The sequence below is a fragment of the Hordeum vulgare genome, chromosome 6H (assembly GCF_904849725.1).
Source record: "Hordeum vulgare subsp. vulgare chromosome 6H, MorexV3_pseudomolecules_assembly, whole genome shotgun sequence".
Lineage (NCBI taxonomy): Eukaryota > Viridiplantae > Streptophyta > Magnoliopsida > Poales > Poaceae > Hordeum > Hordeum vulgare.
The window spans coordinates 156,666,327-156,682,292 of NC_058523.1; the positions used below are offsets into that span (position 1 = coordinate 156,666,327).

At 49.2% G+C, this 15,966-nt stretch overlaps 1 protein-coding gene across 2 annotated transcripts; it reads right to left on the reverse strand.

Moving 5' to 3' along the window:
* Window positions 1-1,026: 1,026 nt before the first annotated feature.
* On the reverse strand, window positions 1,027-2,559 carry LOC123404016. 2 transcript variants are annotated; one of them, XM_045097924.1, is made up of 2 exons: window positions 2,381-2,559; window positions 1,027-1,542 (listed from the first exon to the last, which is right to left on the reverse strand). In XM_045097924.1, exons 1-2 carry the CDS (start codon window positions 2,557-2,559, stop codon window positions 1,203-1,205), a joined length of 519 nt encoding a protein of 172 aa, XP_044953859.1. In that variant the 3' UTR covers window positions 1,027-1,202. The 2 variants fall into 2 exon arrangements, 1 of the variants encoding a protein (XP_044953859.1); XR_006611613.1 differs by lacking the exon at window positions 2,381-2,559 and adding an exon at window positions 1,671-1,759 and having other exon boundaries at window positions 1,491-1,542.
* Window positions 2,560-15,966: the final 13,407 nt, after the last annotated feature.

Below are 15,966 nucleotides of genomic sequence, written 5' to 3' on the forward strand. Positions count from 1 at the left end.
TGGGTCAGCCTGAGCCAAGTGGCCATGCTGATAGAGACGAGGAGCTGGGTGAGGGGGCTATCGTCTACCAGCGTGGTAGTTCGGGGTTCCCGCTCGTGCCGGCGACCCGCGAGCAGAGGTGGTCGATGAAGCCAAATGGGGACAAGTTAATTTACTCTTATTTAACCTTTTGCCTTCACGTTATCTCAAATATCTAATGTTTTGGCTTTAATTTGTCATACTGCAGGGGTTGGATTGTTGCCAAGGGTGTCCGCAAGCCCAACAACGTCCTTGGTGTGCTTTGCCGTCAAAACTTCCCGGGGTTTGTTACATTGCCCGGTCGGGAGCGAGAGGTAGGAATGACCAGGGAGCATTACTTGGGTGCCCCGGCCCCGCCAGAGGTGGAGATTGATGATGTTTTGTGCCACACGAGGGCCAACATGGTGATCCGACAGTTCTGGGTAATTTCTACTTTACACAATTATAAATCAACCATAGCTAGTTATTGTACTAATCGGTGTTGTCTCGTTTACAGACCTACTACAAGTGTGAGGAGGGATACGACACTACTAGGAAAAGGCCTGCTAGTGGCGCACCTGTTTTCGCTACTAATGGCGCACCACAGGTGCGCCACTAGCATCACGCCGTTAGAATTTTTTACTAATGGCGCACCAATCTGGTATACTAATGGCGCACCAGGCAGTGCGCCATTAGTATAGCTCATGGTGCGCCATTAGTATCTGGTATACTAATGGCGCACCAAGAAGTGCGCCATTAGTATAGCTCATGGTGCGCCATTAGTATCTGGTATACTAATGGTGCACCAGGCAGTGCGCCATTAGTATAGCTCATGGTGCGCCATTAGTATGCCTCCCAGGGGCCATATTTTACCCATGTGCTCTGGCTTACTAATGGCGCACTAGTTGATGATGTGCCACTAGTGTGCTTTTTGCAGTGCGCCACTAAAGTGTTGAGTGGTGCGCCACTAGTATAAATATTAGGTATTATTTTTTTCTGATATTTGCATAGGTTACAAAACATACTAGATCATGAAAGGCGCGCGTTGCCGCGCCCATCCATTTTAAAAATGGATTGATAGGATATTTGTAAATATATAGAAACAAAACATGTAGACAGATTTGTAAATTTTTTGTTCGGTAGCAGCCAAGGAGTGCAGTAGTTGAGAAGTAGGTCCCCAGGAAGAAGGCCTATACACTATCACATTATGAAGAACTATATGTCAAAGGATCAAAGTAGTGTCCACCACTCTCTGCAAACAACGATGCCCTGAACGTAAAGCTTCTTCGCAAACTCTGGAGAAGGCGGGCTTGCTCTTCGGTGTTGGCGGCTTGGTGTGTGAAGGAGGCAGTGGCCGCCCCCTCCCCTCCCGTCATGCAAGTCTGGAGAAGGCGGGCTTGCTCTTCGGTGTCGGCGGCGGACAACTTCGTCAAAGCCGTCGTGCTTGTCGTTATTGTGGAGCAGCCAGTGGTCGTTATCCGCGTGAGCAAGAAAAGTTGCCCTTTGGCGTAGATCCGCTCTTGGGAGGAATTGAACCAGGGGCAGCTGCACAGAGAGGAGAATAAAATAAATCTTAGGAGCAATGTGATTCAACAAACATTATTAAGAGCTACAAATCTCAATCAAGTAAGAGCCTTCAATTGTAGAAGCAGAGCGATTAAACTCGCACGTACTTTTAAAGAAATATAAAGAAGAGAATGGCTTGAAGATAAAAGTAATTGGGGCATTAATATATGGCACTGCAATCTTTTCTTCATCGGGGCACTACTTGCTCGAGCCAGATTGCAAAAACAAAGCTACTCAACATGACAACAGTACACCCAGTTTTTCAAAGTTTTCAATTTGGCAAGTGGCAACAACGAGAGCAGACAGCCAAACAAGTTACTACTCTAGTTATTAACAAGCACGTCAACAGCGAGCTAGCTTAATGAATGTGTCAAACAAGAAACGTCGGAAGGACCTGACCACTCCTCTCCTCTCTTGTGTGAAGGATGAAAATTTCAGTTTTCTTGTCACAAATTTGATGGCACAATCTTTTCTTCATTCTAACTGTAGATCAGATTTAGTATATTTGCAAAACAAAGCACACTGAATGATTATACACGGCACATACAACTGGTGTATTTCATTTCCTGGTCTAATTTTATTTGCTGAGTGCAAGTAAATGACACAAAATGACCAAATCAGCAGTCGGTAGTCAATGTGTATTTTGTTTAAAACACCCAGCAATCCACTACTAATAGTAGTTGCACTAAAAAAGAAGGAATGCTAGCAGGCAGGTGGAAATTAAACAAAGTTAACGAAACTGGACAGGGACAAGTATTGATTTATAACAGGCTTACTATGAACAAAACGCTGGCATACTATAAATAGAAGATGGTACCTTAAGGCGGCTCCCATGATCATGGGCAGCGCGCTGAGCTGAAAAGCGCGGCGCCGGACGATTCCGTCGGCGACGGAGCCGCTGAACTGGCATCCGACGAACGCTCCCCCCAGGCATATGCTGACCACGAGCCCTACATCCATCCACGGCAGGAAGCGCGCGCACACCAGCTCTGGCATCGAACTGATCAGAGATCAGAGCTGCACACGCAGAACCACAGACAAGGCGGAGAAGATAATAGTGGCGTGAGCAAGCTAAACCTGCAGGTGCATAATATTCTGAGGAGAAATGGAAGAAAATGTGAGTACCTTAGCACACCCCACCGCAAGATCCTTGGTGCTGAACCTCGAGTAGGGGCCGGAGAACACATGCAATCAAAGCTGCAGTTCATATATGGAATGGCGGGGAATCAGTGCTGCAGTTCAGCCATTGCAGGATGTTTGTGTTGATCAATTGGTTGTGACGGATAGAAGCTGTATAGCAAACGAATGATCAGTGTTAATTTTTGTGCTTGAGCTAAATATCGAGAGGTTAATAAGAATAGAGGAAACATAGCATACCTGGTGTTGTTGGCGGCAAGCAAGACCAAAACAGCGGTGAAATCTGAGACAATGAACCTCAACCTCAACACCAAACACCAAAAGAGCATACATGGTGTTCTCCCAAGTGACCAAACTTCAGAGATCTGTGGAGAGAACCAGAAATATAGTTTACGATTTACAACCTACAAATAGCAAATAACCAAATGCTCCAACTAAGATCAACAAAGACACTCGATTCGGAAGATGTAATTGATCCATCGGAGCAGACTAAGGAAGAGAAAGAAAATTACCAGGACCAAGGGATGCCGTCACACGCCTCATATCTTGTACAGGTCGAGGAGTTAGCTGGAAAACTTCTCCTTAAAACAGCAGCGGCCACAGCTCTGCTGTTGGAATGCTCAGAGCTTGCAACACACACAGAACACAGGGAAGCACAATTGCAGTCCAGGGTTGAGAAGAGAATGGTGTGAGCAAGTTAGATGCGCAGATGCCTGCTTTAGAAAATGTAACCCAATGTATGGTATGGAATTTTGGGGGCAAGTGCTAGGTCGATTGCATCGATAATTGATGGTTGTACTTAATAAAATAACAGTACTTTTCAGGAGTAGAGCTTTTGTTTTAACATGCATTAAAATGAGCATCATGTGTCTAACTGTAGGAATAGAGATTGGTCTGCACTTCTTCAACCAATCACATTGATCTTGCAAAAACACAGCATTGGCAAGGTATCCATTTTAGACAATTAGCTGAGCCCAATTAGAAATAAATTACTCACTCCAGCTAGCATTGTTCTTGGTTAACGTATAATAATACCGACAGCTAATTGAGCTTTCTGACAAAATAGATATCGTCACTGCTCCATCCACACATGCTACTGCCTCGAGAAGAGCAGCAAACATACAAATATGAAACAACAAATTCCGGGAAGCAGTTGTGATTGGTCGACCAAGTGTGACATTATGCAAACTGGATGATTGGTGCCCAGGTGGAAACCGTTTAATTTATCACTAAGGTGCGCCGTATCGGCCAGACAAATAATTGATGCTTGACATATCAGCCAGAAAATAAATGGCCCATACATGGGGAAATTAAAATGTTCCCGCGTTTAAGCATGATAGATCCTGATCGAATGGGGGTCTGAGGGTAGGCTCACCGGTGGCTAGGTTGCAGGCATCGCTGGAGAAGTCAAGCGCAGTGACACAGTCGGTGTGTCCCCTGAGGGTGTTGATGTCGAGGTGGTGGTGCTTCTTGACCGCCTCTTGGAAGAAAACACACAGTAGAGCTGAGACCACACTCACTTCACATTCCAACATATGTTTATGGAATTATGTGTGTCTACATTTCAATAGAAATTGCAGGAATGGATGCTCTCCTACAATACACTCTGAATCTAATCGGTAGTGAACACAGTTGCCTGCAACCGAAGACACCATGGATCCCTATCTGTGAGAGTAAGATCGATACTAGCTAGTATGTGCGCGGTATCATGGATCCCTGTCTGTAACTAGTATGCAGGATGCGTGTGAGCGAGATGGGGGTGGAGACAAGATGAGATGAGACGAGACGAGATGGGGGTGGACCTTGTCAGCGGCGGAGGCGCGGAGGCGTGGTGGTGCTGGGGTGGTCCCTTCTTGTTCTGGGCGGTGGGGCGGACCTGCTTGGGAACGTCCGGGGCGGCGACGACGACGGAGGGGGGCACGTGCGCGATGTGGGCGCGCTTGTGGCGCAGGTACCCGGCGAGGAAGACGAGCGCCGGTGGAGGGAGTGGGGGCGCAGATGGAGGGCGACGGTCGAGGCTGCGGTGGGGCGCCGGTCGAGGATGCGGTGGGGCGCTGGTCGAGGCAGCGGTCGGGCACTGGACAAGCGGGTGGGGGCGCCGGTGGAGGGTGGGGTGGGGCGCCGGTGGAGCAGGTTCTATTCAGGGCGCCCCTGAGATCTGGGGAGGCTGCGGGAGGGAGAGGGCAGGGAAAGCCCGCCTGATATTTCGCTATGTCTCGCGTTTTTTTTGCAAAACTACTAATGGCGTACAACCTACAAATGTGCCATTAGTAACCCTGGTTACCAATGGCGCACTAGCTGGTGGTGCACCATTAGTAGTTTTGCAAAAAAAAAATATAGTAGTGGCGGCCTGGGTTCCCCGCCGCGCCCTCCGGGATGGTGGCCCCGGGCGGCAGCATCTCCTCCCAGGTCGTCGTCTCCGCCTTGCCCGCCATCTCCCCATCCCCTTCCTGTGACCAAAGGTGCAATCCGCCGAACACCCGCCAGGCAAGGGCGCAATCCAGCAAGACTCGGAAAAGCTCTAACCTTTGGTGGGGAATTCCTCGGCTTTGCAGTCGTGGTCGCCGCCGCCGCCGCCTATCCGGCCTGGCTTGCACGGACCACGGTCAAGGCCCTGCGCTCCCCGCCGGCCAACCACCACCACACATCGCCAAGCGGGACCCTCGCCGGTCAACCGGATACGCGGGGGAGGGAGGGGAGGAAAGAGCGAGAGAAATCCGGGGCGTGGACGAGCGGGAACTCTCCGGGCGTGGACAAGCGGGATCTCTCCGGGGCGTGGACGAGCGAGGCGGGATCTCGGTTGGATTTGGGAGAGGAGAGGAGAGGGCAGAGGCAGAGAGCAGTGCCGGTTAGCAATGGCGCACCCCCGAGCGGTGCGCCATTAGAATTATTTTTGATAGCAATGGCGCATCCCCATGCAGTGCTCCATTAGTAATCTTTTTTTATATAGCAATGGCGCATCCCAGAGAGGTGCGCCATTACTAATCTTTTTTTGGATAGCAATGGCGCACCCCAGAGAGGTGCACCATTAGTAATACTTTTTTAGATAGCAATGGCGCTCGGGGGGGAGGGAGGGGGTGGGTAGTGCGCTCGACTGATTCCATTTGAGGGAACCGAGCGAGGAGACAGGGGAGGGTGCGGGGGGTCGGCGGCGGCGGTGGAGCGTGGGAGGGTGCGGGGGGTCATCGGTGGCGGTGGAGCGGGCCGGGGAGGGTGCGGGGGGTCGGCGGCGGCGGTGGAGCGGGGAAGGGTGCGGGGAGTCGGCGGCGGCGGTGGAGCGGGGGAGGGTGCGGGGGGTCATCGGCGGCGGTGGAGCGGGGTGGGGAGGGTGCGGGGGGTCGCCGGGGGCGGTGGAGCGGGGCAGGGTGCGGTGGGTGCACGGCAGCGGTGGAGCGGGGGAGGGTGCGGGGGGTCGTCGGTGGCGGTGGAGCGGGGCAGGGTGCGGGGGGTCGTCGGCGGCGGTGGAGCGGGCCGGGGAGGGTGCAGGGGGTCGTCGGCAGTGATGGAGCAGGGAAGGGTAGGGGGTTGTCGGCAGCGGTGGAGCGGGGAAGGGTGCGGGGGGTCGGCGGCGGCGGTGCAGCGGGGGAGGAGGCACCCGAGACAAGCTTGGAGGAGGTGGAGAGAATGAAACTGGGGAAAGTGAGTGTGGTAGGTGGCTGTCCAAAATATCTAGCTGGTCCTAGGTTACTAATGACGCACCCCCTACAAATGCGCCATTAGTAACCCTGGTTACTAATGACGCACTAGCTGGTGGTGCGCCATTAGTAGTTTTGCAAAAAAAAATAGTAGTGGCGCACCACCTACAAATGCACCATTAGTAACACTGGTTACTAATGGCGCACCAGGTGGTGGTGCGCCATTAGTAGTTTTGCAAAAAAAAATTAGTAGTGGCGCACTGGGTGAGTGGTGCGCCATTACTAGTTAAACTAGTAATGGCGCACTCTGCCCCGATGCGCCATTAGTACTTTTGCAAAAAAAATTATAGGAGTGGGGCACCGAGTGTGTGGTGCGCCATTAGTGTCCATCACACTAATGGCACGCCTGCACATGGTGCGGCACTGCTATATAGTAGTGGTGCACTACTTGTCTGGTGCGCCATTAGTGTCTGTATCATATATAGCCCTTTTCCTAGTAGTGCGAGGAGGACGTGACAAAGGTTACCGAAACCGAATGTCGCCGCCTACTTCAAAACTTTCGGCACGAGGCTCGAGTGTAGGCTATTCGAGACTACTATGCCTCGCGGCGTATTAGGAAGGACAAGGAAAAGTTCCGCGATTCTAAGATGGAGAAGGAGCATTACATGAAGGTAATTACATATTATTAAGGCTTTGTAGTTAGTTTCCTTGATTTGGTTCTTAAGCGCTCAAATTTCTCTTTATTAACTTAGCTGCCCCCGAGATGGTGTGTGGATAAGATGGATTGTTGGGAGGCCTTGGTGGATCAGTGGTGCTCCGAAACATGGGAGGCCAGCCACAACAATGCCAAGGAGAGGCGTGGCAAAATGGTTGGTGTGCCACACCATCAAGGGAGCGTCAACTTAATCCAATTTGGCGAGCTCTGGGTATGTGGTTTGCTTCATGCCTCATGCAATTCATTCTTAACGCTATCTTGAGCCCTTTACTAATACAATATTCCTCTCTCTCTTTTAGGCGCGTCACAATAAGACGGAGGTGCCATAGATGTACGACATGTATGCGATGGCCCATACTACCTCGTACAAGAAGGTCAAGGAATTCTCTGAGTCTGACCTCGAGCATCCAGAATACTTCACCAACATCTCCTCCCACCACAAGCTCGTGAAGTACAGAGATCACGGGAAGGCGAGGAAAGGGGAGGATTTTAACCCGAGCGAGGGGCCTATTGATCCAGAGCTGGTGATGATAGCTGGCAACGGGAGGCCCCATGCCTCGATCGCCATTGGAGACGGCCATATACGTTGTCCTAGCACTCTCCGGCAGATAAAGGCACGCCAAACGAGCTCCTGTCTTGAGATAACTCCTCGTCCACGGTGAGTCGAGCTCGCCATCGAGGTTAGTTTGATGGACTCAACTATCTTTCCGCATTATGTTGTGCGTGGGAACCAATAAGATTAGAATGCTAACAATGAGTTGTGTTGCAGGCTGCTATTCTTAAAGAGAGAGGCAATGCAGGCGCTTTTGGCGGAGAAGGATAAGGATATGAAGGAGCTGGAGGATAGGACGGCTGCATTGGTGGAAAGTGGAGAGGGCACGGAATGATGCATCTAACAGGGCCATGTACGAGCTCTTCGTGGTAAGTTTCTTCTTCATATTATTTCAAATCATGCATTTTAATGTCTGTTTCATTAAGAGCTAAAAAAGTTTGACTTATCGAAACCAAATGTACAGTCTATGTGCGAGAAGACCGGCCACGTCCCTCCGGCGATGCCAGTCATTAACATGGCAGGGACGGTGAGTATCATTTCAATGTAGTGATCTTAAGACCGTTATCATGCTACCGACACATTGCAAACGATGTTTGGTGCAGAAATCTCCCAAAACGCATCGCACGACCCTTCTACAGTGGAGCCTTCTCCAGGTGAAACAAGCCAGAGCGACCATGCTTCACCGCCGTGATGACGATAATGGTATGTTATTTCTAGCATTTTGCTTAACAACCGCATAATGGTCCAATATGGTTTATTAAGCATACTTAGCTCCAAAATGACATATTTAACCCAACTTAGCTCCAAAACGACATATAGTTAGCTTGGCTTCCTCCTAAATGACATAATTAGCCAATTTAGCTCCAAAAAGACATACTTAACAATCACCTATTAAATAGCCTGGAATTAGCTTACCTATCTCCAAAATGCATTAATAATAATAGTTGGCTCCAAAATGACATATTTTACCCAAGTTAGCTCTAGAATGGCCTATACTTAGCTTGGCTTCCACCTAAATGACATAATTAGCTTAGTTAGCTCCAAAATGGCCTATATAATAAAAAATGACGTATACTTAGCTAATTATCCTCCAAAATGACATAATTAGCTCCAAAAAGGCATAATTAGCTAATTTAGCTCGAAGAAGAGGACAAGAGGAGAGTAAAGAGGAAAAATGAAAAGAAGGAAGAAGCAGAAGAGAAGAAGAAGGAGAAGGAGAAGGAGGAAGAAGAAGGAGAAGAAGGAGAAGAAGGAGGAGAGAAGCTCCTTCTCCTTCTTCTCCTCCTTCTGCTCCTTCTTCTTCTCCTTCTTCTTTTCTTCTTCTTCCCCTCTTCCTTCTCCTCCTCCTCCTCCTCCTTCTTCATCTTTTTCTTCTCCTTCTTGTTCTCTTATTACATCTTCTCTTTCTTCTTCTACGTAGCTTAGACTCGTCCAACAAAGATATGCATAGCTAATTATCCTCCAAAATGACATAATAAGTTTAGTTAGGTAAAAACATCATAAGAACCTTGGTTAGCTCATTAAAATGACTAATTTAGCTCCAAAATGACATAATAAGCTCAAGATGGCATAAGAATCTTGGTTAGTTCATGAATATTATATACTTAGCTTGTTTTCCTCTAAAATGACATAATTAGCCCATTTAGCTTCAAAAAGACATACTTTGCTGTCACACCCTGTTTTCCACCCCAAGTTTTGTGTATTGCAAAAATCAGAGCTTGTTAAAACTTTTCCAAATAATGTTGTGAGTGCAATGTGAACCCTTGTTTGAGTGTATGCTTGCTTGTTTGATGACTCAACCCATGAAAAACTTATTATTTTGCTCTCATCAAAAACCCTTTTTCCTTTACATCAAGATCACCTTCATCATGTTGGGATACACTACTAGCTCATGAAGCCAAGTGGCACTTTCAACTAAAGTTGGTGATCTGATCCTAATATCATTTTCATTCATTAAAAACACTATTTAGTGATTTAAAATATTATTTTTCTGTTTTATATCTATGTCTATTTCTAAGGCCAGTAATGATATTTCCACAAGGAAAATTACTTTCCTGCCTTAGAAAATTCTGAGTAAATTCATGGAAGCTCAGAAGGACATATATTTTCCATACATAAGATTTTCAACCCTATTTTTATATTAATATTATTTGAGTAAAACCCTGAAAACCATTTCTGTCTGTTTTAGCTTTTTGAGATGTTTCCAAAGGAAAGTATCTCAGTAAATTCCCATAAAATTACAGGAGCCCTCCCAAACCATATTAGGTGCTCACCTAAAATCTCACCTTGATCCAAGGTGGGTAAGTGCACTTATAGAGCCCAAAACCGAAATGATGACTCCACACCAAAAATGGGATTTGTGAGACTCTCTTTGACCACACTTCCTTTGTAAGGGACAGTACTGGTCACTTTGAGACATTTTCAAGTTTGCAAAGCCAAACTTGTTCAATGGAGCTCATATTTGGTGGAACCTCATGTTTTTATCCCAAGACCAAACCTGTTAAGTTTCATTTAAAGTGGTGGTGTGGAAGCACCCCAAGTCACTGTCGAACACCTACTGACAGGAAGGTAAAAACCTTCCTAGCCACTGTTTTACCCAATGTCAAGGCCCCAAACTTGGTGGGTTAGAGCACCAGAACACCCTGAGCACCCAGTCAACCAGCCCCTCCCCAATTCCAAGCACAAGTGACAGGAACTCCAATTTGAGCTGCAGGACAGTACTGGCAACACTAGTATTCCTTGCTCCCTTGACCAGCTCGAGCTCCCACTAAACCACAACGACTAGGCACACTCCCTGCAACACTCAGGACATGGAGGACATGTCCCAAGTGCCCCAGAGCGAGCCAGCATGTCGTGGCATGCCAAAACCGCGCTCTCAGCGCCCTGCAGAGAGCCACTCGCAAGGGGCCGACGCTCCGGCCGGTCCCAGCCTCCCCAGTTGTGTCCAAGCACTCCCCCGACAGCCCCTCAGTGCAAAGCTACCCCAGGGACCCTCTCCCCCTCGCGCAAGAGCTCAGGCGACGCGTGTCCGTGCGCCCCCGACGCGGCCGAGCATGCACGGTCGCTGCAGCTCGTCCCCACTCACTTTCCTTCTGCGGCCGTTGCATCAGGAGGCCCTAAACCACGTCCCGAACCCGTGGTTTCGCGGCCAGCGCCTCACTGTGCTTGCACGCGTGCCACGGTGAGTCACCGGCGTGCCCGAGTCGGCTCACCGTCGTTGGCCTATAAATAGACCCCCCGGCACTCCAGCACCCTCCAAGCAGCTTCAGCACAACGAGATCGACCGAGGCCCCTCCGCCTCGGAGCTCCGGTCGATCTCCGGCTACACGTCGGCTCCTGCGCTGCCCGACCTCTGATTACACTCCCCTCGACACCAGGAACGTTTCCCCTAACTCTCCCAAGCAAATCCATACCTCCAGCCCCTAGTTCAACACGAACCCGAAACACTTCCGCCACGAGCAGCTCGTCGCCGGCGACCCAGACCACCTCCGGTGACGTCCAGACCACGAGCAGGTAGGCGGAGGCACGAGGAACCCGTTCCCGTTCCTATCTAGGCCTGAGGACAACGGCAGCCTCGCCGGCGTCCATCTCCACCTCTCTGGCCAGAGGTAGGAGAAGGACCCGACAGGTGGAGCCCACCTGTCAGTGTCCTGGGGCAGCCAGCGCGCGCAGCCGCTGACGCAAATCCCAGGGGGCCGCAAGTCAGGTTTGACCCTGGCCCGCGCGCGCCTGGTGGCCAGGCCTGCTGGCTGGGCCGGCTGGATCTGTTTCCCTGGCCTTTTTCTTTTGTTTTAATCCAGCAAACTAAATGATTTTTATAAAAAGATTTAGCCAGTAGAAAAATATAATTCTTCCACTAGTATTTTTCTAAAAATGAGTAGTATTTGATTCCGTAATAGTTGACATTTATCAATAACAGAAACTATTTTGGTATAATAAAATGATATTAAAAAGCACTTGTTTGCTTCTGTTTGCTTTTAAATAAATATGCTTAGCTAATAAAACAGTAGGGAACATTTTTCAAAATAATAACCTGAATTTATTCAAGCCTTGCAACATTCTTAAAAGCACTCTGTGAACTGTTTTAGTAAAAGCTAGTATTTATTTATTCCTTTCTCGACGGTAGAGTTACCGAGTGATGGAGGATCCGGAGCGGAAGACCTCGAAGACCCCGGATACCTAGCTGACCAAGGCAAGCAGCCCTTTTGCCATGACTTAAGTAAATAAAATGATGCATGCTAGAATAGCAAGTATTTTCCGTTGCATGTAATCACGATGCCGGTTCATCATTGATGTGATGGTACCGAAGGCTTCTTCGAAGCCCTTGCGTTATAGTAGTGATATTCACATAGCTCCTCGGAGCACAAATATGATGAGCTTGATCCTACCATCTACGAGGATCATGCTACTGTCATGTTGACTAGTAGAGTATAATCAGTGCATTGAGCTTGACCCTACCCCGTGAGGGTCATGATATTTTCATGTTGACAAGTAATGTTAAGGCATATCATCTCAAGCATATTGATGAGTTAAATAAAGAGTTTATGAAAACCCCGTCGGGTGCCACTAATGCCCAGGGTGATGATGAGTTGGTGATCACTTTTGGTGAAGTGATGCACCGGTGATTTTGGTGTGAGTATGGTTTCGGAAATGGATTAGATTTATGATGTGTCGACCATCCCAACCTTACCCAGTACGAACACGATACCCCTTTATGGGACGGGGCTTTGTTGATTACTCTGGTCGGTGCTAGCAAAGAGCCACATTACTAGTGGCGGGAGTGATCGGTGTCACAATCGTGATGGGGTTGTGCCAGGTAGGACGACTATGCCATTATTATGAGTTCCAGGCATACCGTTGGTCCCTGCATGGTTGTTACAGTCCAGAGTCGGTGATCGTAAGACGTACAACATGTGGGTTGGGTACCAATCGAGTGGATCTCTTTGTCTAGTATCGTCAGGGGAAAGATGATGATCGGATACTTACCTCGGGTATATGTGATATACCGCAAGTCGTGGATGACACGGAAGTATTCCGTTTCTCGTGGGTCCAGCGTACTACCTCTGCAGAGTGTAAACTATTCGAATAGTCGTGTCCACGGTCAAGGACAGTTGGGTGGTGCTGCTTAAACTACGTCCTGAGTTTCCGCATAAAACAAGTGTGTGTGTGTGGTGTTAAAAAGGTGTCGTCATAATCATGATAATCACAATAATATGATCAAGTTCGGTGACTTGACATATAGGGTAAACCCGGATGGTTTAGCCCTCATTAATACCTTGAGATTATGACAAGTCCGATGACCTGGCATTTAGGGTGAACCCGGTGTGTTCAACCCTTTACGGATATGTCAATATCTGTAACCTGATATTCACAAGCAATTCTTGAACCTGATGCATATACATGATCATACCACCTCATCGCATTCCACTCAAGATAACTGTCACTGTTATTCATTATCATTTATGTCATGGGCTGTTTGCGAGTACATTCAAAGTACTCATTGGCTTGCCACTGGTTATGTTATTGACCAGACATGGAAGGACCGGAGTTTGGCGATGAGTACGCCGTTGAAGACGGACCTGCGATCTAGGACGCTTCCGAGTCAGAATGCTTGTCGGTGTAGGCTTGATGGCATGGGCACCGCTTAGCCCTTACGAGTTTCCGCTACTCGATGTATCCCTTTATTTGGCTTTAGGCCTTGCTCTTGAACCCGACCTTCTGGTCATTTGATGTAATAATTTGGTACTTGGATGTAAGACTCTATTATTCAGTATCTGTGTTCAGTGAACATTGATCCTTGGGGTCACTGGGCACGGCGAACTCGACTTGCTAGTCGGGGTCCCCACAGAACTGGTATCAGATCCACCTTGACTATAGGAAGCCTTAGATAGCATGGACGTTAACCAAGAACGTTAGGATGCCAGCCTTGCACAAGACTCTTGCACATACAACCTCCTGACTTCTCTCCTATGCCTTGTAGATGGCTGCTGTACGTAAGACGCTTCTGGAGACCGGCTTTCCACTACTTCTGGTGGATTGTCTCGAGAAGTGCCACGTACGACGCACGCCCATCGTCCTCTACCACGAGCATTGGGTCAACGCCGACACCAAGGAATATCACGTGGACGTGATAGTGAAGGCTAATGACTCCTTGTCTAGTTGGTTCTTTGAAGGACCACAGATGGGAGAGCTGATGTTGGCAGTGGAGACAACTGCACGAGAGGCGCTCGTGCAACTCCGCAGCATCCTTCCTGAGATGGCTAATGAGCCTGTCACTCGTCATCTACCTTTCAATAAGGAAGGAGTGGATGGGAGTTGGACACTCACCCCCGCCACGGAGGATGGGATGCCACTGAGGTTTCAGACCTACTTCAGTCTCTCGTCAGACACCCTGACACACTTCCTGGTTAAGGAATCAGTCAAGCTTCGCCAAGAGCTGCACCTAGTCAAAGGCCTGCTCCACACTGAGAAGATGCAGAACCGCAAAGTAAAGAAGGCAAGCGCACCGGATGGGAGGGCAGTTGTTTCCACTAGGGGTGGTGTGTTACCCATCCAGACAGTCCCTCTTTAGAGTCGTCGCCTGACAGCGGAAGAGTACACTGAGATCTTCGCCGCCTCGCCCAAGAGACGCCGAGACGTGCGGATTCTTTCTTCCACTCCTATAAAGGAAGAGGATGTTGATGAAGATGAGGATCCTGTTGAGTCCGCCTTTGAGACCGAGCAGTCTGCCGCGTAGATTTTAGCATAGGCAATCGTAGTACCCGAGTATAGGGTATCCTTTTATCCGTTTTTAAATTGCGTATGTGTGCTTGATGTAAGTCACCTATTGCCTTGGGCAGTCTGTAAGTGACTACATCACCTAGTTGTCATGAATGCAATTTCCAGTTTGTCAAAAACTTTGGTTTTAAAAACTTGGCACATGCACGCATTGGACCCCCCCCCTTACTAGGAGCAAATCCTTGTACTCCCGAGCAAGGTGGCATTTTGACCTGTCTGTTTCTATGACAGGATGGTGAACGCAACCCGCAACAGCACCTTCAGCAACCCCGGCGCCGGCTCTTCAGGGACGCCGCAGGGAACCGAATGAGAAGCTCACGCTGGAGGTCACCACGAGCAGCCCAGAGACCTTCCGCCACCACCTCCTCCTGAGAACTTGACGATGGCTCAGTTCCTTCAAGCTCTTCGAGAGGAGCGTCAAGCCAACAATGCTGCTATCCAGCAGCTGACCCAAGTCCTGGTGGACAACCCGCCGCGGAATGAGTATGGTGGTGGTCGCTCTACTCTTTCTGAGTTCATGCGGACTACGCCCCCCATATTCACGGAGTCGACTGAACCCTTGGACGCCGATGACTGGATTTGCACCATCGAAGACCTCCTTGCGCTGGTCAAGTGCACCGATGATCATGAGAAGGTCATTTATGCTTCTCACTGTCTCGGAGGCACCGCCAGGGCATGGTGGGATGGATTCCAGATCATGCGGGCAGGGCAAGTCATCACGTGGGAGATGTTCAAGAAAGGATTTCGCGCGGCTCACATTCCGCCTGGACTGATGACCAATAAGAAGCGTGAATTCCAAGCCTTAAGGCGGGGCAGTGGAACTGTTAAGGAGTACCTGCAGAAGTTTAATCTCTTGTCAAGGTACGCACCTGAAGATGTTAACACTGAGGCCGCTAAGGTGGAACGCTTCATGGAAGGGTTACAACAGTCCCTGCAATACCAGCTGGTGGTTTGCGACTGCCAGACTTTCAGCGAGTTGGTTAACAAAGCGCTTATGCTGGAAGACAAGCGTCGTGCAATGGACGACACCCGCAAGCGCAAGCTGATAGGCAGTGGAGGACCCGGTAATGCAAGACCAAGACCGTGGCAGTAAGCACCTACAAGACCCAACTTTCAGCAGCAATAGTACAAGTACCCGGTGTTCTGCCAGAATTATCAGCCTCAGCACCAAGTCAAGCCAGTAGTCAAACCACCGAACAACGGTGGAGTCAAGACCAACCCTCAAGGGCAAGTCACCTCCTTTGGGTGTGGTCAGACTGGGCACTATTCCAGGAAGTGCCCCAACAAGAAGCCCGGCGCACCGCGTCCCAATGCACCCAACCCCGATCAAGGTGCACCAGGGAGGAACAAGGCCCCCCGCAACCAACAGTTCAATGGTAGGGGCCGGATCAATCACATCACTGCAGAAGAAGCACAGGAAGACCTGGACTGCATTCTGGGTACGTTCCTCGTCAACTCAACTCCAGCAACAGTGTTGTTTGATTGTGGTGCTTCACATTCTTTTGTTACTCAAGGGTTTGCGGAGAAATGCGGTTTAAAACCCACTTTACTCCGCAGACAGATGGGAATTTAAACCCCAGGAGCAG